The sequence below is a fragment of the Heteronotia binoei genome, chromosome 1, assembly GCF_032191835.1.
Source record: "Heteronotia binoei isolate CCM8104 ecotype False Entrance Well chromosome 1, APGP_CSIRO_Hbin_v1, whole genome shotgun sequence".
NCBI lineage: Eukaryota > Metazoa > Chordata > Lepidosauria > Squamata > Gekkonidae > Heteronotia > Heteronotia binoei.
Genome location: NC_083223.1, coordinates 168,114,486 through 168,137,310, shown reverse-complemented (window position 1 = coordinate 168,137,310; position 22,825 = coordinate 168,114,486). Strand labels below are relative to the sequence as shown.

Genomic DNA, 22,825 nt, shown 5'->3' with positions numbered 1-22,825 from the left:
CAATGAAAAGTAAGGAACAGAACTCCCAGTACTATCTGCAGTTGTACATTGGACACCCATAAACAATGTTAAGATTTTTTGCTCAGAAATTCAGTAATTTTTCCTTCTGCTCATGTGTACATAAGATATAGATTATTGTTGGATGTCATATTTTTGTCAGTTTTTTTCTCATACTCTTTACTGAAAACATGGCCTCTGGGTACAAATTTAAGGACTTTAAAGATCAAAATAGGTGTTTGTAGCAGCAGAAAAGAGCAAGAATCCAGTAGCACCTTAAAGACTAACAAAATGTGTGGCAGGATATGAACTTTTGTGAGTCACTAAAGAAGTGAGCAGTGCCTCATGAAAGCTCGTACCCAGCCACAAATGTTGTTTATTTTTAAGGTGCTGCTGGATTCTTGCTCTTTTCTACTACTAATTTAAAGAATAAACTTGCTGAAAGTAAAATAATGAGAGATTAAGGATGGGAAACCACCTAAACCAGTCTTTCTAGCCTAGAAACTTCATTCCATAAGAACTCAGATTTAAAAAGAATTTGTTCTCTTGTGTTAATCAGTTCAGTACTGGATTTCAGTTAATACCTGAAAGCTATGGGGAAGAATTTTCATGATGATTTGTGTGTGTAATTTGTTCAGGTACTTTACCAGAAATTCTTGATTTCTAAGTAATTAACTTTAATACTACTTACCAGACAATTTATTTACTTTTGGACATTATGCATTCCTGTCCAAACAAAACTGATACTACAATGGACTCTTTCCCAACTGCCTTTGCCATCCCTGTTGGTGTAATTAACCTAATTCAAGGTTATTGGTGCTTGGATCATGGTGACTGTGAGGTGAGCATAAGCGACATATTTCAGTATAGCAGTTATGCCACATTTTGTCATCTTATAACTGGGGTGGGGGGTTGTAGAAAAGTCCAGCAGGAACTCATTTGTGTATTAGGCCATACCTCCTGGTGTCACCGTTGTTTCACACAGGGCTTTTTTGTGGAAAAGGTCCAGCAGGAACTTATTTGCATATTAGGCCACACCCCCTGATGCCAAGCCAGCTGGAACTGCATTCCTGTGTGTTCCTGCTCAAAAAAGCCCTTCTTTATAGCCATATCATCTAGTCAGTTTGCATTACTAGCAGGAAGCATTCATTCCTAACTGCTTGATCTGCAAATTCTAATGTTAATAGAATAATTGCTTCTCTTCTACTTGTTGGTATAATGGCTCTGAAGCGTGTATGCTTACTGATTTTGCTCCATCCTACCATCATGAAGCTGTAAGGAATGGGATATGTGGATACTATTATAGACACTCTGAACCACTAGAAGGCTTTCAAACCAACACAGTCCATGAGTTAAATGTGTATGGTGCTTCTGTAGTTAGATGGGGTTACGCCATTTTTTGTTTGTCACAGATACACATATGTGTAGGACTGGCATGCAAGACCAAATTAAATTTTCTATTTCAATGTAGAAATCAGTTGATTAGTGGAAGTACTGAACATGTCCTCTGCTTGTTTTGTGGTTATATGTTAAAACTTGCCAAACTGACCACTCAATAAGACTTTTTCATTTTAAACCAACTTCTTAGTCCAAACTAGTTTTGGTAGCTTTTTATTTACTGAGTTGGGGTATTGATGAAATACTCTGAAAATTACCCTGGCTTCACTTTAGCAACATATGCATATACTCTGTGTTGCTAGTTGAGAATAAAGATTTTCTTAGTACACAAAAGTGATGAAGCCCAGCAACATTATGTAATGGCACTTGGGCATTTTCTTTTTGCTATTAGCCTTTGGGTAAATCAGCTTGATTTCATTATTTAAAATTATAGTCTATCTGAAGTATTGTTGAGGTTTGTAGGTAAGACCACTTGAACCTAGAGCAGAGTATTTACAAAAAACCCCTATGGTCTCTTCTCTTTCTTCTCCACCCCCAATCAAATTGTAGTTTTGGAATACACAATACAAACAGAAGAATTACGTTTGCAATGCTAAAATAGCTGATACATTTAGTAATCTCAGTTTAGATGTCATATGATCTATGTATCAATATTTGAAAGATGCTGCTGTGCATTTTCTTTTATATGGCCTTTCTCAGGGTTGTGAATTTTGGGGGGAGGGGTGGGTGGGTTGGTTCTCTTATGAAAATGGCCACAAGGGGTCCAAGCTATCCAGCACTATCAAGCACTTAAGTTTTGAGCTAGCTACTAGAAAAGTAGGTGAAGGGTGAAAGTTATCTGAGGGCAATCTTAGCCTTAAATGTTTTGATTTAGCAGCATAATCGTTGATGGTAAGAGGTATGAGAAGAACCAGATAGAGTAAAGATAACTGGTCCATTGGCAGATGTGAGATACCATCTGTTGATGCAACTGGAAATTGATGACATATATGATAAGATAAGATAAGATGATGATGAAATAGAGATAAGTGATGCCAAACTCTTTATAAACCCTGGGATTTTGTGAAGAAGTTGCTGACTTGTATAGAGACAGGGGTATCTATGCTGGTCAAGTCATGAAAATTAACAAATATTATTAGAGATCTCTAATATAGAATGGGACTTAGGTTTTCATAGAATTAATTCTTTAGCAGGTATTAGAATATAAGATAAAGTGACTGCAAGAACTGGATAAAGGTTTATCTGAATACTACTGTATAATTTTCTAACTGTATTTTGAAATTGTACTAATGTAATTGCTTTGCCTTTCTACCTATATTTTAAGCCTTCTGTCTAAAGAGAAGCTTGGGATCTAATAAAGTTTATCTGTGTTGCTTGGAAACTTAATTTGTTTGTATGTATGAGTTTCTGAAAATGACAGGTTGTTTGGGTTACTGAGGGTACAAGAGGTACAAAAATAAATCCCACCTCACTCAGGTGGATATAGATTTAGGCCAGGGGTGGCCAACGGTAGCTCTCCGGATGGTTTTTTTGCCTACAACTCCCATCCGCCCCAGCCAGCATGGCCAATGGCTGGGGCTGGTGGGAGTTGTAGGCAAAAAACATCTGCAGAGCTACCGTTGGCCACCCCTGATTTAGACTAAGATCCAGAGGGCTATGTGTACAGTACTTGACAGCCACCTTTCTTTCTGCTGCCCCGGAAAGGAAAGGTCCCCTGTGCAAGCACCAGTCGCTTCCGACTCTGGGGTGACGTTGCTTTCACAACGTTTTCACTGCAGACTTTTTACGGGGTGGTTTGCCATTGCCTTCCCCAGAAAAGCTGACTTTCAGTTGTGGGGAACCCCTTGAGCAATGCTCAAGTGTGAAAGCAGCTGGCACTGGAAGGGGAGAACTTCAACTCCTTGTGATCGTGGGTCTTTTAGGGTCTGTTGATAAACAATAACATAAATTTGTCAAGATAAGTAGTTCCCAGTATCATTATTAGTATCTTAATTGTAACTTTGGACTTTTGCAGAACTCTATGACCTATCTGTTTCATCCAGCTACAATCAAACTGCCTTGGCAACACATGCGGGTAATTCAGTTCTTCATGTGCCAAGGAGAACACAAGCGAGCACTCAGATACATCCAGATGATGAAGCCATCAATGACCAGCAGTAGAGAAGTTGCACTTCATCTTACTGTCTTGCTGTTCAATAGGTAAAGAGAAGGATTTAATTCTCTTTGTAATAATGTTGGGCTATACTCAAGAAAAACTTCTCTAAGATATTGTTGCTATGCACTTTTAATTTAACAAAGTAGCATGAGTTGGATATATCTACCCAGTTACTAAGTGCACTTTAATGCAAGGTTATTTTTTTCTGTGGGGCAAAGTTTTAATCTGTGTTTCAAAAATCAATTGTAGTTGTATAGTGGAAGCCTGGAGTCTGTTGCGGCAACATTCTACCAGATTAAACGTAGAAGGAATGCTTAAACATGTGTACGAAGTCTGCCAAGAGCTAGGACTAATGGAAGAATTGCTGAAACTGCCATTCACAGACACAGAACAAGTAAGCTTGGTTGGGGATAAATTATGAGGGCACAAAAGTATTTTTCTATATATATAAAAGTACTTACAAAATTAAGGCCTTAATACTTTTTTTGTGTGATTTTGTTTTTTCAGGAGTGTCTAGAGAGGTTCTTGCAGACAAGTGCTAATGTTCATAATCATGAGTTCCTTTTAGTTCACCACCTCCAACGTGCCAACTATGTACCTGCATTACAGTTGAACCAGTCATTGAAGATTAATCTTCTGGTAAAAGCATAATTGTGATTTTTTGAGATGGGTCTGGGGGAAAAAAATTAAGATGCTAACCTGGAAAAGTTACTTTGTTAGGCTGTCAAATCAAGTATTCTGTTTCTAGCTTAGTCTTTCCAAAATGTCTTTCTGACAATTGTGATAATGTCACCTAGTGTCCATGTGTTAATGATTGCTTAAATGAAACTAACTAAAAGTAGTTTATTAATCCCACTGAGATTCATTTGGGTAACAAAATACACAGGTAAAATTTGTTGAATGTGTAACTTACACGGTAGTACTGATCATCAGATGTGTAAGTTTAAGTAGCACTTCTGTCCCTCTGATTGGGTGGGCAGCAGTTTAGGAGGGAAGACTTGCCCAGTGGAGACCAGAGGGGTAAGACCTGAAAGGAAGGAAATAAAAGGCCCAGTTACAGAGGGAGGGTTGTTCTCTCTGGAAAAGCTACAGTCAGGAGGGTTCTCTCTGGAAAAGGCTGGGCTGGAGAGAAGGCTGCAGTCATGAGACCTCCCTCATCCAAAGAGTTGTGAGTCAGCTGGAATTAGAGGAAGGAAATGTAAAGCTAGTGGCATCAGAGCTTTTGTTTTATTTGCACCACTTTTACTGTTGCTTTTCACTTTCACTGTTGCACTAATAATTAATGCCATTTGTTGTTCTTGAGCACTTATAATAAAGTTGTTATACTGCCTGGTTCTGCATGCCTCTTTGGTCACAGCTAATAGGTGCTTGCTGAGAAGGAAGACCGGGGTTGGGTGCGTGATCTGGGCCCTCCCAGACAGACCCTTACCAGATTGGTGGCAGCCAGTAGAAGGCCCTTCCTGGTCCTCTGCTTGTGACAGGGACACATGGGTGTAATTCATTTTTCAATTTCCTAGCCATAGAACGAATATAGCTTTATTTCATGTTTTTTGAGTAAGTACAAGCATATTAAAGAGCAGTGCCCGCAGTGTTTGAGTGAACTCCTCTATAGGATATAGTGTCTTATGTTCAAGCTTGTTGTCATGCCAGAATCTTTGCTTGCATTTTTACCTAAAAACAAAATAGCAAATCATTCATCTGTCAAAATTAATCTGGCTGTTTCAAGATTGAATTATAGTGATTATCCCAAAAACAAACTAAATTTTCTAACTAATGCATTGGCTTCCAGTTATTCCATGGCTTAAACTTACAAAATAAAATCTTTTCATCCAAAATAAGTTTTTAAATATTTGCTGTCTTCCTTTTCACCATATGTTTATTGTCTTCCCTGTTACTTCAACACAGAATGGGTTTACGAATGGGGGGGGGGGTGTGGAATCACAAGCTTATGGTGGTTTGCAATAGTAAAAAGTGGTAACAAATAAAACCTTCTGCTGCCAGTTTGTGCACTAACCTAGTTCAGTCAATAATACATTAACAGTTGGCTAGAGCAAAATCTCCTAGTCTCTTTGGTGTCGAGCTCATATGCTGATCCATGCAATGTGCTGCTTCGCCATGTAACATTGATCTAAGATAGTATTTGTCTTGTGTAAATAAGATGCCAGTTTACTGTTCGTATGTTTGGTCTCTAAGGACTGAAATCTAGCTCCTATATTTGAATTGTTTCTAGAAATGTTCTTTCAGTTCATCTCTTCTTATTTTTAATAGAATGACCGTGATCCCCGCTGGAGAGAGAGATCAATTGCCAGAAATTCTATATTAGAACAGTATGGAAAGGTCCTGCCTAGAATACAAAGGAAGCTGGCTGTTGAGCGAGCCAAACCATACCATTTGTCTTCTTCACTTCGTCGGGAAGGTAGTTGTCTCATTTAATTGAACAGCAGTGAAACTTTCAAATGCTTTAGTGCTTTAACTCCTGTTTTCTTTTTCCTTTTAGTTTTAAGACCAAAGCCATTATCAACTATTACAAAGCACATTGCTACAGGGAATGTAGTTACAAAGGCAACTTTCATCAGTAAGGTGCTTTCTAAAATAGGAGAGGTGTGGATGGGAACTGAACAGAAAAGTAAATCAATTCAAAATGATACGTAAGTTGTTATTTAAAAAAAATCAATTAAGTTATTAATTCTGATTAATAGCCTGGTATTGCCACACATTCTCTTTTGGGTACTATTATGCAATTTTGGGTACTATTATGCAATATTTAAGGGAAGGTACAGAAATAAAATCAAGCCATACTGCAAAAGGTGACAGCTTTAGTTTTGGGTTTTTAAGATTTGAAGGAAGTAGCACAGGTTTATTTACCTAGGTGCTGTTTTATTAGCTGTAAACTTTGTTCTTGTATAAAGGTGATTGCATAGTAGGTATATCAGTGTAGTGACTTGTATTAACTTGGTGTTATCTGTCTCAAAACCCAGTACTGAAGAACAGCCATCTAGACTGGATGACACTGAGTTACCTGATCCATTTGTAGGAACACCTGTCACTAAAGTGCTAAGGAAGCGCTCCAGGTAAAATTCTTTAGCAGTAACAATTATATAAGTATACTTGAAATTTAAGAGCAGATTTATATCTGTCCACTAAAGTCAGCAGTAATTGCTTCTAATAGTATTGTCTGATGTGATAAGAATTGAAAGTTACCATAACATAACCTACCCATAGGTAATATAATTCTTATATGTAGGCCTCTTAACGTTGAAGCATAATAGTAATAAGACCCGTTGTGGGGAAAAAACGGGCTCTAAAAAGAGGCTCTGGGCGAGTATCCCTCCACCCTTGTTATCTTCCCACGCACCCACATGAAGGCATTCACTCCCCCCCCCCTCCAGGGTAGCTAATCTTTGCCATTTGGAGACCAGTTGTAATTCTGAATGATCTCCAGCCCTAACCTGGATGTTGGCAACAGTGGTTCCCCAGGAGAAAATGGGTGGTCTGAAGGATGGAATCTATGGCATTGTACCTGTCTGAGGTACCACACCTCCTCAAACCCACCTTTTCCAGGCTCCACCCCTTGAATCTCCATAATTTCCCAACCTGGAGTTGGCAACTGCTAAATCACACTGGCTGTCATGGGTGGGGAGGTGCTGTTGCTGAACAGGAGCGAGCAGCCAGGCCTTGTTAAGCCATGCCAGTCAGGTGGCATCAAGTCACCCAGAGGGTGCTGCCAGGCCTAGGGTAGCCATCCTCCAGGTGGAGCCTTGAATATCTCCTGGGATCACAACTGAACTCCAGATGACAGATATCTCCTGGGATCACAACTGAACTCCAGATGACAGATATCTCTCCCCCTGGAGAAAATAACTGCTTTGGAGGGTGGACTCTGTGACATTATATTCAGCTGAAGCCTCTCCATTCCCCAAACTCTGGCTTTTTAGACTGCACAACAAAATCTCCAGGAATTTCCCACCAACCTGAAGCTGGCAACTGTAGTCAGGACTGGGCCCCAATGAGTTCTGGAAAGGAGCTCCTCCCCCTGCCTCTTACTGAAAGAACCAAACATGGTTGCATTTTACTGACAGAAGCAACTTCTGTCAGTTGTCTAGCAATAGTTACTGCCTAGTTGCTTTCCCAGTGGCCCAATCCTCATCTGTTCTGGGTCCAATAGTGGGTGGGCATCAGGGAAGTCAGCCAGCGGGAGCCCAGAGGTGGTGACCAACTTGTGATGGGCCAATGATTTATGGAGTGCACCACTAGGCTAGTGGGAGACCTGGATTTGGCGTCACCACAAGGCTTTTATTATAGAAAAGGATCCTTTGGACAGCTTTTTATTACTAAACTAAAATAACAAGTAAACTATGGTAATAGACTGATACTACATAAAGCAACTTCAAATTTAAATTATAGTACTTTGAGTAGTCTAAAACCCTCCTACAAATACAGAGTTCATGATGAATCTTTGTAGTACATGGGCATGGATGGTCTTACTGTTCATTAATACAAAACTCACTTTGAAAAATTTGACACATTTGCAGGTTGCTCGACTTGGTGGTTCGGCCTGTTGGTCTTCACTCTCCTCTCCTTGGAAGTAATTTGCAGGTGTCGCCAAGAGCTTCTTGCATGCTTTCTAGTCCATTGCACTCAAATCCTCGATGTTCCATGCTACTATGTAAGAACCTCACAAGTGCACCAGAATTAAAATTACTGGAAACGCCTGCCGTTGTTAAGGTATATAGAATGATGAAGGTCAAGCAAGCCTATTGAAATGTGTTTAGTCTCTTATTTTACCTTATGATTAATAAAAGTTTTATATTTTATGATTATGATAATATACTAATAGACATTAATTCAAGGGTATTGATTTAGTTCAAAATTTATTGGACTGAAAACAATGTAGTTTCTACATCTATTTTTCAACTTGTCCGTTGTCCAGATTTTGGTGGGTTTGGTGTTTTGGTATAGGAGAATTAGCAATTTAAAACCAACATTCTGAAAAAGCAAATAAGATAGCTTTGTGCAAGTTATAATGGTTGCTTGCAGTCGAATCTTTTCTACTCTAGAAAGTGTTTAAAAATTATCGGTTATGGTTTTCTTCTCTGACAGAGAACCTGTGTAGAATTAAACAGGAGTTGATATGGTATTAAATATTAAGGTTTAAGACTGTTGTTTTTTCCTCCTTAGAGAGCTAAAGCTTTGACATCTACATCTTCCTCTGGCTTCCCTGGTTTTACTCCACAGTCTATTTTGAGATCTAGCCTACGCACTACACCATTAGCTACTCCAACTGCATCTCCAGGAAGATCTGTTACTCCACCTTTACGTGCAAAAGAAACAAAAATATCATTTATGGAAGAAAACAAAACTTCAGAATGGGCTACTGGGGTAGGTTGCAAGGAACTGAGGCTGGAAAACCTGAGCATGATTTAGAAATAGCTCCAGCAATGTAGGATTTAGATTCATTAGGTGATTGGGATTGTCCCTCACCCCCATGCTACCGATGTGTTTACTGAGATGTTTGAAAAGAAGCCTATCTGCACAGAACTCAGTGTACAGGACCCTAATCTGTGTTGTGTTATCTCTGAAAACCAGGAGTTGCGAGTTCAGGAAGCAATACTTGCACATATTAAATTTCTGTACGTTGAACTGTATGCATGTGGGCCCCATATAAATGTGGTATCTAATTTGCTTAAGTTAGCTTGGGAAGTTCAAGAATGGTTCTAATTCCCAATCCCTTCCATGCATTGGTTTCAATCCCATGAGCCACAGCTACATGGATTGCAGTTCTTTCCCACATTCTTCTCCCTTGACAGTCCTTTCCAGTAAGATGGAAGTATAGGAAAGGGATTGCAGGAACTGTGTTGTGTTAGGAAGCTGCAGTGATAGTGGAGAAGATAGGCGTGAAATCACTCTCTTCAGTCAGTTAAGCTGAATTGATGGAAGAGAGGAGATTTTGTTCCTCCTTATTCCTGATGGTAGCCTCTTGACTTGTGTGGCTGTTATAATACACAGGTCCTGCAACCCTAAGAATAAAGCTGCTTGTGAATGGACCATGGTGGAGGTGAACATAGGGAAGATCTGTGATCATCAGCACCTTTTGCTAATGGACTGCATGATCCCATAGTTTTGGCATGTGTAGATCCCTGTCTCAAAACAAGGCTGTTTTTTAACACATTGAACATATTCAGTACTTGAAGTTTCCTCAGTTTATGATCTAACTAAAATTCTCTGCAGTTCTGTTAAAGGTAATGTAATGGTTGTTACATTTCTTTCATCTTGAAGCTTGTAAGAAACAGCATGTTGCCTGCTTTGTTGTTTGTGTGTGTTCGTTTGATTTATAGTCTGCTCTTCCCGTAGAATAGGCTCAGGGCAGGTTACATCATAGAAAAATACAATCAACAGTTAAACCCAAATTAAAAGATAAAAAATCTAAAATTACAGACTAAACATTGGAAGCTAAAAATAACAGTCTCATTCAGTCTCACAGGTACGGCCTGTTGTCCAGTCCAGCAGGTCCTACAGCACTGAAATGGAATGGAAGGGGGGAGGCCAATAACAAGTGATTAATTCTCTGACTCATGACTGTACGTATGCTCTGGTCAGCCCTCCCCTCCCATTCACATGAGTGAAGGAAGATGGGCTTCTCTTATTGAAATGAAAAAGAAGCCCTTGCAAGTGGGTTTCTCCTAGCCATTGGGAAACACAAGTGGCAGTTTCTTTCAAAGAAACAAATTAGGTATCTCTTATAGGATGTCAACTGGGGAAGTGTTTCAGTTCATTGGGAGAATTGTGCTAGTTATTTGTGCTTATTTTTAAAAGGTGATGGATCATAAAACAAGACACAATGCAGTTTCATCTGAATACAGTCTTGAGGCTCAAATGGAAGATATATGGTCTAAGACTAGAGAATTACCCTCCTTCCCATCATGCAGTGCTCAGGAAGACCATGAAGAAACTGACTTGACTGCAGGGAGCATACCAGGAGATAACTTGGACAGATCAGAACCTTTTATAGAAACTAGCAATATTTTTATCAAGATGGACCAAACAGCTCTGGAATATAAGACAAAATTACCTGGTGGCACTGGAGATATAGCCTATCATTGTGCTGATTCTTCATCTGAGGACATCTTAGACATACCAGAGTCAGCTGAAAGAGAAGGCAGTGAGGTAGCTGAAAGTGAATTTTTGGAAATGGAACCTCAGACACCTACAGATGTAGAACGATTGCCTGGTAAGTGTCATGTGATTTTGTTGTTTACAAATACAATAGCAGGACATTAGTAAGAGTGGACATGTGAGAAGGGAGAACGGGCATTTGCAGAGAGCCATCTAATCATCTTTTGATTTCCACAATGTAAACCATGTGCACTGGAAAACTTGCAAGTGGTGCATGCTCTAGGCAGCCATCCCCATTTGCCCACAGCATTTACAGTTAGATGAAGATGTTTTCTGACAATGGAGATCTTGTTTAGATATAGAGATTGTTAATCATTGGCTGAGAAATCCACAGTAGATAAAGTCTAATCTGCTTTTAAAAGCCATAAGAATATCCTCCAGCAGTAGGCTTTAGCTTCATTAAAACCTTTTAAATGCAAATCTTGGTTTGTGATCTAAAGAAGCCTCTGAAATCCTTGTGTTCATTCATATGTGCACTCCCTTCTCACAGGGAGTAGATAAGACTTCATTGTTATAAACCACACTTTGTCAAGTTGGAATCAGCCAGAATGATGTACTGCAGTTTGTTTCTTCATTAGGATTATAAACCTTGTAATCTTGGTTTAGAATATTATGGCAACTTTGTTTTAATATCCAAGAACCTTCTTGCTGTTTTAGGTAAGAGACCAGAGGATTGCATCATCTATCCTAAAATGGATGCTCTATAAATCTCATTGTCAGTAGCAATTGACCATCCCTTGGATGCCTAGTGTGAAGATCCCCTCCTTGTCCTGAGTTTCTATGTGCTGCAGTGAATTTAAAGTGAAGTATATCTCACTGTGCCCAGTGCAAGACACCAGCAACCCTTCACCAGTCCTTTGGTGCAGGAGAACTTTGGAAAGGCATGAGGTTCATCCCAAACTTCACACTGGGGTTTGGGGAGGGAAGGAATAGTGAAACTCAGACAGAAACTCTCTCACCTTCTTGCTAGAAGACTCAGAAGTGTCACTGACAAAAATGAGTGACTCCTGAGGCAAGTCAAAACTAGTGTGTATCAAAGGAATCAGATTTCATCTGTAATGGAAATATGTTTTAGATTTCTGTAAATAAACCTGCAATAACTGTAGGAGTGGGATTATTATGCCTGATATATAATGCATACATTTTAAATACTTTGGGGGAGAGGGTACCATCAGCCTGTATTTGCCAATGAGTTTTGCTGTTTGCAGGATTTCCCGAAAAGGAAGAAAAGGGATGTAGTGCCCTCCCTGAAGATGGAGTATCAGTGGCAGATCACTTAAATGCTGTCCAGGATGCTATAGTCACTTCTCATATGCCATCTAATAAAAGGTAAATAAGAACTTGAAAAAGAAAAATGTAACAATATTTCTTAAAAACTTGGTTGTTGCAGTTACATTGCTTACAGTTGTGTAACCTTGTAACAGGATTGGATCTTTTCTGTTCTTGTTCTCCTGACAGTTGGAACCTGGTTGTTGTAGATTTTCCAGACTGCGGTCATGGTCTTGCAATGTTTCGCCAGCAGCTGCGACTGGCATCCTCAGAGGAGTAACCCAGAAAACTGGAGTTCTCTCTGGATCAAATTGAGAAGAAGTTGGTAGGCAGGTAATTTATATCTACTGAGGCAGGTGGGGTAGGGCTGAGTCATTATTTTGTGGACGTCAAATTACCATGTTAGATTACATAGAGAAACAATTTAAATCCATAAACAGAAACACAATTTCAACAGGAAGGAAGAAAGTTTAAAAATGAATAGGGCATGGCTTCCAATCTTGAAAAATACAAAATGCCCTACAGTTTACCACAGCACTACAGATAAGATTAGAATTTCTATAGCCAATCCATATACAAAAGAACCCCCTCAGATAAGTTCCTCCATTAGCATGTCACAGCCCAGGAAGCTCCCACAAGACAATGACTCAGCCCTGCCCCACCTGCCTGAGTAGATATAAATTACCTGCCTACCCACTACTTCTCAATTTGACCCAGAGAGAACTCCAGTTTTCTGGATTAAACCTCTTGAGGATGCAAGTCACAGCTGCTGGCAAAATGTCAGGTCTCACAATGCCAAGACCACACAGCCCGGAAAATCTACAACAACCAATGGACTCCGGCCGTGGAAGCTTTCAACAACAAGTTGGAACCTGCTTTTTTGAGTTGGTTGATGGTGTATTGAATAAATATTCTATTTTCCCACTACCTAGTCCTGTATTTCTGAATAACACTGTCTCTGTTTATTGCCAAAGGGATACCAAATTTTCTCAAATGCAGAATCCTTGTAAAAAGAGAACTAACTTTTCATGGATAGTGTGTGCTTGATTTTTCAAGTTGTAGTTGAGTGGGGATGGTAGCAAGCACAGTGTAATTCTGTCTATATTCATTTCATTGTTGCTGATTCCCAAAAGTCTAATGACTGGCTGCCTAGTAGATGTGAGTAGTTATACACTGTGCATGATACTAATGACATTATTGATCAATGAGAACTATTCCTTGAATAGTAATAGCAGTTTCCTAAGAGTTTGCTGTTAATTGATTCTTTCAAATTAAATCATAACTGGACATATCCCAGTCTTTCCCAGTGAAACTTTTTTATCTCCTGTGATTCTATTCCAGAATAGAGGTTAAGATGTGTGGCAAAAAGCGCCTTTGTAAAAGACTAGTATGTTCTTAAAACCTTCTCCATATGTCTAAGTAAAATATCCCTTTTGTCTACACAAAGTGGAACACTGACTCTGGAATCCAACAAGACCGCATTGTTGGAAGACAACAGACTTCTTTCTGAAGTAAATACTGAAGCTTTGGACCCAGCAGGAGCAGATGCTGAATGTAAGTTGAATTATCATACAAGCTGAACAAATTGAAAGATTTTTTGGCAGATATTATCAAGAGAAAATCCTTGAAATGCCACCAGTGTTTGAAGTGTGTAATTCTCTTGTGTCCATGGTGATTCTTTGCTGTAAAGCATGTTACGTTTCTAAAATCTCATCCTATTTGTTTGATTTGGATCCAGACATGCCGTCTCCATGCAAAAGATACTGTCTGCACATGGTCAGGTTCTTAAAACTTGTGCTGGACAACAGAAGAGAAATTTAAATCCAAAGTCTTTTCTGTTATGCAAGCTCTTGTACAAATAGAAGCATGAGAACTACTGTAGAATCAGCTTGTTTGTAGCGCTTTGTGAACTCTTGTGCAAGGCTTGTAGAACAATGCTAGTTGCTATTTTCTTTATGCTCATTCTCTAGATCAGGGGTGTTGAATTCATTTGTTATGAGGGCCAGATCTGACATAAATGGAACTTTGTGGAGCCGGTTCATGCGTGTCATAAAATGTAATTGCAAGCAGTGGAGATATAAACATTATGAAGGACACTGACAAACACAACTAAAGATATGATATTTCTTTGTCATTTGGAAAAGGTTGCCCCTTTCAGTGGCTTGAAAGGGAAGAGGGGGTTTCACTGCAGTTACATAGGCAGACTGGAGAGCCAGCAGTGTAACACAGAGCTGATGACCCTGTGCTGTCTGGAGTGGAGAGCAAACTGTTTACCCAGTTCATTCCCATGATCAGTGCACTGAACCTGGGACACAAGGGAAAACATGAAATGGCTGGGCATTGCAAGTTCCCCCCCACACACACACACTCAGAGTTGAAGCGGCTCTCAGAGTCTCAGACTGACGTCTTTCTCATAAGCCACAGCCTGGTCTTTTGGAGGTACTAGGGATAGAACCTGGAACTGTCTGTATGCCAAGCAGAGGTGGTTCAACTGAGCCACAACTCCTCCCCCAATCTAATTAGCCCAACAAAAAAAACAACTCAAAAAAGACACACAAAATGCTCCACTGTAGCAAGGCAGTGATGGAGGAGGTGAGGGGGAGAATTACAACTGAACAGCAAATGATAGCGATTGCTTCCCCTGGAAGAAATAACAGCATGGGATGAAAGAATCAACACAACCACATCCCCACTGAGCTCCCATATCCCTACTGAGGACTGATATTTAAAGGAAATATTTAAAAGGTGGTGCAGATTAAGCTGGGAATGGAAGGTTTACATAGGAGCAGCTGGGCAGTAGAGAGGATGGGATCTGGTTGCTTATTTGCTTCAAGTATACCTTTGCTTTTCTTCCTCCTCTTAAGAAGAAGAGGAGCTGCATGTAGGAGCTCCCTCATGCAAACGAAGGAGATCAACCAAAAAGGAGGAGGAGGAAATGGGGGTGGATGGGAGTGGAGAGTTGAGTAATCAAACAAGCTGGTGTAAATCCAAGTGAGACTTTTGCAAAGGAGGGAGAGGAGCAACTTCAGCAGCCCTGAGCTGCCCGTGCAACTAAAGCAAGGCAGCAAAGAGAAGCAAGCAGGTACTTTGATAGCTTCCTCTGTATTAAAATGTAGGTTCCACCAGTCTGTCTGCTTTGCTGGCATGGTTAATTTCTATTGCAACCATGGGGAAGATGATGACGCGAGGAAGGAGGGAGGGAAAGGGAGGGTGGAATATATGCCTGGTTATAGGAAAGAGGCAAAGGGAAGGAGCTGTCGGCATGTGCAAGTTGCATCTTTTTTAAAGGAAGAGAGCACATCACTCACACATATAGACACACAGAGGAAACACCACCTTTCCCAGCATGTGCAAGCTTTACAACTGCTTCAGACAAGATGGAAAGAGAAGCATTTCAACTAGCACCAGAATAGTAGACTCATTCTTCCCCACCCCAGGAAATGTGTGAAAGAGACAAGTGTTTGCAGATGTAGCAAGCAGACAGCTCTGGAACCCTGGGAGTGTTTGATATCTCTACAAGCTGGCATCTCTGTCCCTAGCAAAACAAATAAATAACTGGAGTGCAGAGTTGTACGGAAAGACCTATCTTTTGCTCCAGACACCATTCTCGCTAATCCTGGGGCTCAGCAGTAGCATGTTTGCTCTGCAGACAAAAGGCCTGTTTGCAACAGGCATGACTTCTCCACCCACACCAACATTGCTGTGTCCTTATTCCCACTTCCACCTCCCAGGCTCTCATGTTTCCAATGCTGCAGGGACCAGCTCAGGGTGGGAAGAGTGGCTACCCACCAAGCTTCCTCTAACCCTGAGCTCCAGCAACATGAAACTCCACCAAACCTGCAGAAAGGCAAAGGCAACCAACCCAAGCACAGGGGGGATATAGTGGAAGCTGAGCCCAACAGACCCTCACCTTTTAGGCTTGCCATTCTCATTCATGCCGTTCCTGCTGCTCATCCCACCTGCAGCTCCAAGTAAGGAGGGGGTGGGATTTGTGTAGGAATGGCATGGCTTTTGGCCCCATCCACTTCAAGAGGGGAGGAGAGAAGAGAGCCAAAAAGTTCAAGCTCCACTCAGAAGCTGCAATGGTGGTTCTCTCTACCTCTCTCTCTCTTCCCCCCCCCTCCCTCCCCACTTGCTCGGGGGCCAGATTAGAGACTTGGACGGGCAAGTTTGGCCCATGGGCTGTACATTTGACACCTCTTCTCTAGATCCATATAGCTTTTTACATTTTATATGGTAACTCCTGAATTACTTAGTACCCCAGTGTTAATTAGTGATATGGGTTTTCCAGAAAAATTAGAACGGGTAAATTATCCAGAAAATTATCTGATGCACTAAGTAGAGCATGGTCTGATTTAACCCATATATTTCGATGTTTTTAGCAAACAAATGTTAAAATACCCCATGTTGTTTTTGTATGATTGGGTGTGGGTGGGAAACAAGTGTAGTTTAAATTTATAAAATTAAATAAATATGTGGACATTATTTTATTTGGAATATTGTTAAAGAAAATATAACATATATTTTCCTTTGTTTTAAGAGAGAACTGAAAAACTGCATACTGTTGAGACTAATTCTACCACACCTGAAGAACTGTGCATGTTATACCAGGAATGTGGTTTCCTCAGATATTTCAGTTAGATTTAACTAATCTATGGAAGTCACTGGGGCACCTAAGCACTTGCATTACTGTTTAATCAGATGGGTGATGACAATATCCCTTCCATCATGTGAGAGAAATCATATAAATAAAAATTTTACCCTTGGCTGGACAGGTCAAATCAAAATCCATCAAGTGAATTTGTGCTATTTCTTATTGTATTCTCCCCTATCAGATGCACGCGCCAAGTTCACAAATAAGTAAAACATACATATGTATACTTACACAATTCCTTAAGATAATAAACTGAAAAATATCTATTACAACTTTTAAGTGGACAGGTTTGTACTGTATTGCCAATACAATATTGTATTGGCAGTGGCATTAATTCTTTGTTAATTTTATGAAATTCAGCTCCTATCTTTAGAAATGGAAATTTTTCCACACAAATAATAATATTTCATTTGTATCCTGCCCTCCCCGCTGAAGCAAGCTCAGGGCGGCTCACATAGCATAACATAAAATACAAAAATTACAATGATAAAAGCAAACTGTTTACACAACATATTACAATTCACTTATATATATACTATTACATTAAAACCCTCTAATTAAAACCAGCAAATTCAGTTCCAGCAAATTAGTTTGGTGCTACAGTCTCGATGTTACTCATCTTACAATTTTTCGTGACAACGGTACAATAGATTTCACATTAAGAAAAAGCCAGCTGAAAGAGGGTAGTCTTGCAGGCCCTGCAGAACTGGACAAGGCTCTGCAGGGCCCACACCTCCTCTGGTAATTGGTTCCACCAGTGGGGAGCTGTGATCGAAAAGACCCTTTCTCTTGTAGCTTTCAGTTTGGTCTCCTTCAGCCCAGGGATTGTCAATAGATTTTGTGAACCAGATCTCAGTACCCTCTGGGGAACATATGGGGAGAGACGGTCCCTAAGGTAGGCAGGTTCTCGGCCTTATAAGGCTTTAAAGGTAATAACCAGCACCTTGTAACGAATCCGGTACACAATTGGCAGCCAGTGCAGTTCCCGCAGCCTTGGCTGTGCTCCCACTTAGGGAGCCCCAATAAAAAGCCTGGCTGCCGCGTTCTGCACTAGCTGCAGTTTCCAGGTTTGGCATAGGGGCAGCCCTATGTAGAGGGTATTACAGTAGTCAAACCTCGAGGTGACCGTTGCATGGATCACTGTTGCAAGGTCGTCATGCTCCAGGAAGGGGGCCAACTGCCTTGCCCGCCTAAGATGAAAAAAAAGGCGGATTTAGTAGTGGCTGCTATCTGGGCCTCCATTGACAAGGCAGGCTCCAATAGCACCCCCAAGCTGTTGACCTTGCACGCCGTTTCCATTGGCACACCTTCAAAAGCTGGTAGGGGGATTTGCCTTCCCAGGCCGCCACGGCTCAGGCAAAGGACCTCTGTCTTCGCTGGGTTCAACTTCAACCTACTCAGCCTGAGCCATCCTGCCACGGCTTGCAATGTCAGGTCCAGATTTTCTGGGACGCAGCCAGGCCGGCTGTCCATCATAGATAGAGCTGGGTGTCATCAGCATATTGGTGACAACCCAGCCCAAATAGTGCTGGGAAGTTTTTTAGCTCCATATCTTTGGTGTTAACGTCAGCCTGTCTAACTGAAACATTTCCTGTGCTCTTGGTGTCTCTGTTAATGCTACTAGATTCTGTAGTTCTTTAATCTAGATTTAAGTACACTACAGGAAAGGAGCTGTTTTGAGCAAATCTTGGAGAGGAGTGAACATTGGAATATGATTTTTTTAAAAAAACATGTTTTAGTAGTAACTGTTGCCTGAAATTTATTTAAAACTGAGCATAAGGTAGTTAAACATTACTCTGACTAGAGCAGGACCCAAGCAGTTTCTTTGTTCTGATGACCTCAAGAATAAAGAGGAAAAAAGAAGAAATACATGCAAATATTAATGCTAGAGAATCTCCACCCTTGCAAAAAAAGGGGGGCAGGATTTCAGGTTTGGAAGCTACATGCATGAAACCTTCGTTGCATAGATAGCCTATTGTTTGGAAACTTCCTGCTTTATCTGGAGACCTTTTGTGCTGCTGTTGAACCTTTAGTTTATTGTACTATTAAAGGGGTTGTTGAGGAAAGTTACAGAAAAGCTCCTTCGGCTATGTGTAGTTCTTTATGCTTGTTTGAGCAGGAAGTGCTAGTGCCCCTTACGGACAGAATCACATGTCTATGTAAATTGGTAGCCAAGTTCAACTAAGACGTAGCATACAACTTAGTCTAGTATACAACTTAGTCTTCTCTCCAGCATAGTACTTTTCAAATAGAAAAGACATAGTGGAGCAAATCAGACTTATTTGCTGAAGCTATAATTGTTATAACTGTAGTTTACACTTGGACTAGAAGATGTAATACATGTAACTACTTGCTTGGTACATAACTAGAGTGTCCTCCTTGTAAGCCCTCAGCTTGCCTCTTCTTAAGTTATTGAGCCAAGTTCAGTTTCATGGCTTCTGTGCAGTCCCTCATGGGGACTGAGCAATTGCAGGTCTGCCATGGGAGATGAGTTTTCAAGATTTTCCAGAGCCTAGAAGCACTCCCCCCTTCCCTTCCTCTCAAGCCCTGCTTTTCCCGCCCAAGAGGTCATGTGATGGAGGCAGGGAGATCTCTCCTCTCCTGTTTCTCTTCTTGACACTTGTGAGGAGAGGTTGAGCTCTCCACAGAACTCAATGTTTTGTGAAGCAAACTCACCTTAAAAAGCCTAGTAGGTTGGCATTATTTAAGAAATGTGGAGAATGCAGGTCTAAAATGGCCCCCAATGGTGAGCATATGCTGTGTCTGTTATGTCTTGGGGAAGGCCAAAGTACTGCCTTGTACCCTGCATGCTGCTGTTTGACCCTGAAGGTCCAAATAGCTAAAGCAGCCAGACTGAAAGCAGCATTGTGAGGGGAAGCCTTGGGTGCCCTTGGACCCCTGTACTGAAAAACAGGCTCAGCCTGAAAAACAACCAAGAACACCCTTGGTGGCCTCAATACCAACACTGTCAGTATTGAAGATGGGAGAAAAATCAACCCTGATGCAGACATGGACATCAGAATCACCACTGAAAAAGGTGAAGAGGAAAGTGAAGCATGCTCTCCATGGTTCCCCTCAGTGTCGGTCACCATCTCCATGGCATTAACAGTCACTGTCTGGCTTATCCTGCATTGATCAGGGCATTGGATTAGATGGCTTGTATGGTCCCTTCCAATACTATGATTCTATAAGTATTTGAGATTCATCTACAGTGGGATCACTTACGAATATACAGTCCTGCCTTTTGGTCTGGCTGTGGCACTAAGAATTTTTACAGAGTGCACCTCAGTTGTGACTCACTTGAGACTGCAGTAGTGCATAGTATATCTGTTCCTTGATTATTAGCTTTTGTGGATAGTTCCCTCGAACTATAAGACTAGCACCTGGGGTTTGCTCTACATACCCTACATGAGCTGGGTTTCATAGTCCATTGAGAGAAATCCTGCCTTTTTCCTGCACTCTGTTGAATTTTATAGCAGTTATGATTAACTCAGTTAAGGGGAAAGCATACCTTCTATCCCTGAGGACTATAGGGCTATAATATTCTTGGTTAAGCAGATTTCTGCTACCAAATTCCAGCCAGCATGCCCTATTCAAAAAGCCAGTTTGGTGTAGTGGTTAAGTGTGCGGACTCTTATCTGGGAGAACCGGGTTTGATTCCCCACTCCTCCACTTGCACCTGCTGGAATGGCCTTGGGTCAGCCATAGCTCTGGCAGAGGTTGTCCTTGAAAGGGCAGCTGCTGTGAGAGCCCTCTCAGCCCCACCCACCTCACAGGGTGTCTGTTGTGGGGGAGGAAGGTAAAGGAGATTGTGAGCCGCTCTGAGACCACTCGGAGTGGAGGGCGGGATATAAATCCAATATCTTCTTCTTCTTCTTCAAAAACAGTTGCAATACATAGTGTACACTACAGCAGGTGTCCTACATGATGGGTTGTATGTGAGGCCTTTGCAGAACTGGTTTATCCATCTGTTTAATGTTACAGTAGATCCACTGTGGAAAAAAGCTATCTATTCCCAGGGCTATTATCAAAACACAGAAATGGTGTGGTGTGTTAGAGAACCTACTTAAGGGAATTCCTCTAGGGATGCAGAGTCATGATGTGCAAGTGTTCGCAGATGCTTCTCTAATGGACTGGGGAGCACACTGGAGTAACTATAAGGCTAGGGGGATGTGGTCTCAGTTTGAAGGAAGACTTCATATTAATCTACTGTAATTAAGAGTGATCAGGCATGCTCGTTTTTTTACAGTTCTACTCAAAGGGTGACACAGATAACACCACAGCAAAATTTTGTCTAAACAAAGAAAGGAAACATAGGCTCTCTTTATTTATGCAAGGAAGCATCACTCATCTGGGGTTCTCCTGCCAGCCATTTTGCAGTTGATTGTAGATACCAGGCAGAGAACTTGGATGAGATACTCTTAAACAGATTACAAAGTTCTCAAACAGACAGGACAATATGGTCATGGGAAATTTTAGTTATTTGGATATCTGTTGGAGGTCCAACTCTGCTAAAAATGAAAGGCCAAATAAATTCCTGACTTGTCTTGCTATCAACTTCATTTTCCAGAAAGTGGAGAGGGAAACAAGGGAATCTGCTGTCTTGGACTTGATTCTCACCAAAAGGGAAGAACTGGTTGATGAGGTGGAAGTTGTGGGCACCCTGGGTAGTAGTAACCATGTGATTTTGGAATTGACAGCCTTGGGGAAGGGAAAAGCTGTACATAGTCAAACATATAGGTTGGACTTCAGGAAAGCAGATTTTGACAGACTTAAAGGTTATGCTTGGTAGAATCCCATGGTCAGAAATACTTAAGGAGAAGGAAGTTGAAGAGGTGTGGGAGTTTCTTAAAAGGGAAATATTGAAGGCACAATCAAAAATTATTCCTATGAGAAGAAAAAGGGGAGGAACCTAAAGAAGTCAAGGTGACTCCATAAACAACTTTCTAAAGATATGAGAAATAAAAAAGACTCGTTTAGGAAATGGAAGGAGAGCCTTTTAGCCAAGGATGAAGATAAATAACCAGTGCTTGTAAAGAGAGAGTTAGGCACGATAAAGTTCAGTATGAACTTAAGTTGGCAAGAGATACTAAAAATGACAAAAAAGGGGTCTTATGTTCAAAGTAAGAAAAAGAGCAGGGACATGGTTGGCCCATTGCAGGGATAGGAAAGTGAAATTGTAACAGGTGATGAAGAAAGGGCAGAAGTACTCAATTCCTACTTTCCCTCAGTTTTTTCTTGAGAGGGAAACAGCTCAACATGTCAAAAACAAAGCATGTGATGAGTGAAGGGAGTTGCAGCCTAAGATCAGCATGGGGTAGTACATAAACACGTAGTTTCTTTAAATGAAATTAAGTCCTCAGGGTCAGATGAACTGCATCTAAGGGTACTAAAAGAACTTGAGGTTGTAATTTCTGAGCCTCTATCCATTATTTTCAAGAATTCTTGGAGAACAGGTGAGGTGCCAGAAGATTGGAGGTGGGCAAATGTTGTTCCCATCCTCAAGAAGGGGGGAAAGGAGAATCTGGGTAACTACCAACCTGTCAGCTTGATGTCTATACCTGGAAAAGTTTTAGAACAAATTATCTAAGAGCCAGCATGGGTTTATCAAGAACAAGTCATTGATTTCAGTAAGGCTTTTGATAAGGTTCCGTATACTATCCTTGTTGACAAGTTGGTAAAATGTTACTGTTAGGTGGATCTGTAACTGGTTGATAGATCACACCCAAAGAGTGCTTGTGAATGGTTCCTCATTCTCTTGGAGAGGAGTGACAAGTTGAGTGCCTCAGGGCCTTGTTTTGTTTAATATCTTTATAAATGATTTGAATGAAGGAATAGAGGGAATGCTTATGAAATTTGCAGATTATACTAAATTGGGAGGGGTTGCAAATCCAGCAGAAGACAGAGACAAGATACAGGATGACCTTGACAGGCTGGAAAACAGGTTTAAAACCAATAAAATGAATTTTAACAGGGATAAATGTAAAGTTTTAGATAGGTCAAATCCAGTGCATCGTTATAGGATGGGGGTGACTTGTCTTGGTGGTAGTATGTGCAAAAAGGATCTAGGAACCATATACTGAACATGAATTAGCAGTGTGATGCAGTAGCTAAAAAGGCAAATGCAATTTTGGGCTGTGCCAACAGAAGTATAGTGTTCAGATCACGCAAAGCATTGG

The 22,825-nt window shown here is 40.8% G+C and overlaps 1 protein-coding gene across 1 annotated transcript in view; it reads left to right on the top strand.

Moving 5' to 3' along the window:
- AHCTF1 (AT-hook containing transcription factor 1) overlaps positions 1–22,825 on the top strand; it is a 97,169-nt gene that overhangs the window by 49,042 nt on the left and 25,302 nt on the right. Inside the window, exons 20-31 of the mRNA XM_060243869.1 lie at positions 692–838; positions 3,410–3,594; positions 3,800–3,944; positions 4,058–4,189; positions 5,819–5,966; positions 6,048–6,198; positions 6,529–6,621; positions 8,083–8,275; positions 8,729–8,929; positions 10,364–10,778; positions 11,932–12,052; positions 13,440–13,546. Of these exons, the coding sequence (XP_060099852.1) occupies positions 692–838; positions 3,410–3,594; positions 3,800–3,944; positions 4,058–4,189; positions 5,819–5,966; positions 6,048–6,198; positions 6,529–6,621; positions 8,083–8,275; positions 8,729–8,929; positions 10,364–10,778; positions 11,932–12,052; positions 13,440–13,546 (2,038 nt within the window). The remainder of the gene's footprint in view (positions 1–691; positions 839–3,409; positions 3,595–3,799; positions 3,945–4,057; positions 4,190–5,818; positions 5,967–6,047; positions 6,199–6,528; positions 6,622–8,082; positions 8,276–8,728; positions 8,930–10,363; positions 10,779–11,931; positions 12,053–13,439; positions 13,547–22,825) is intronic.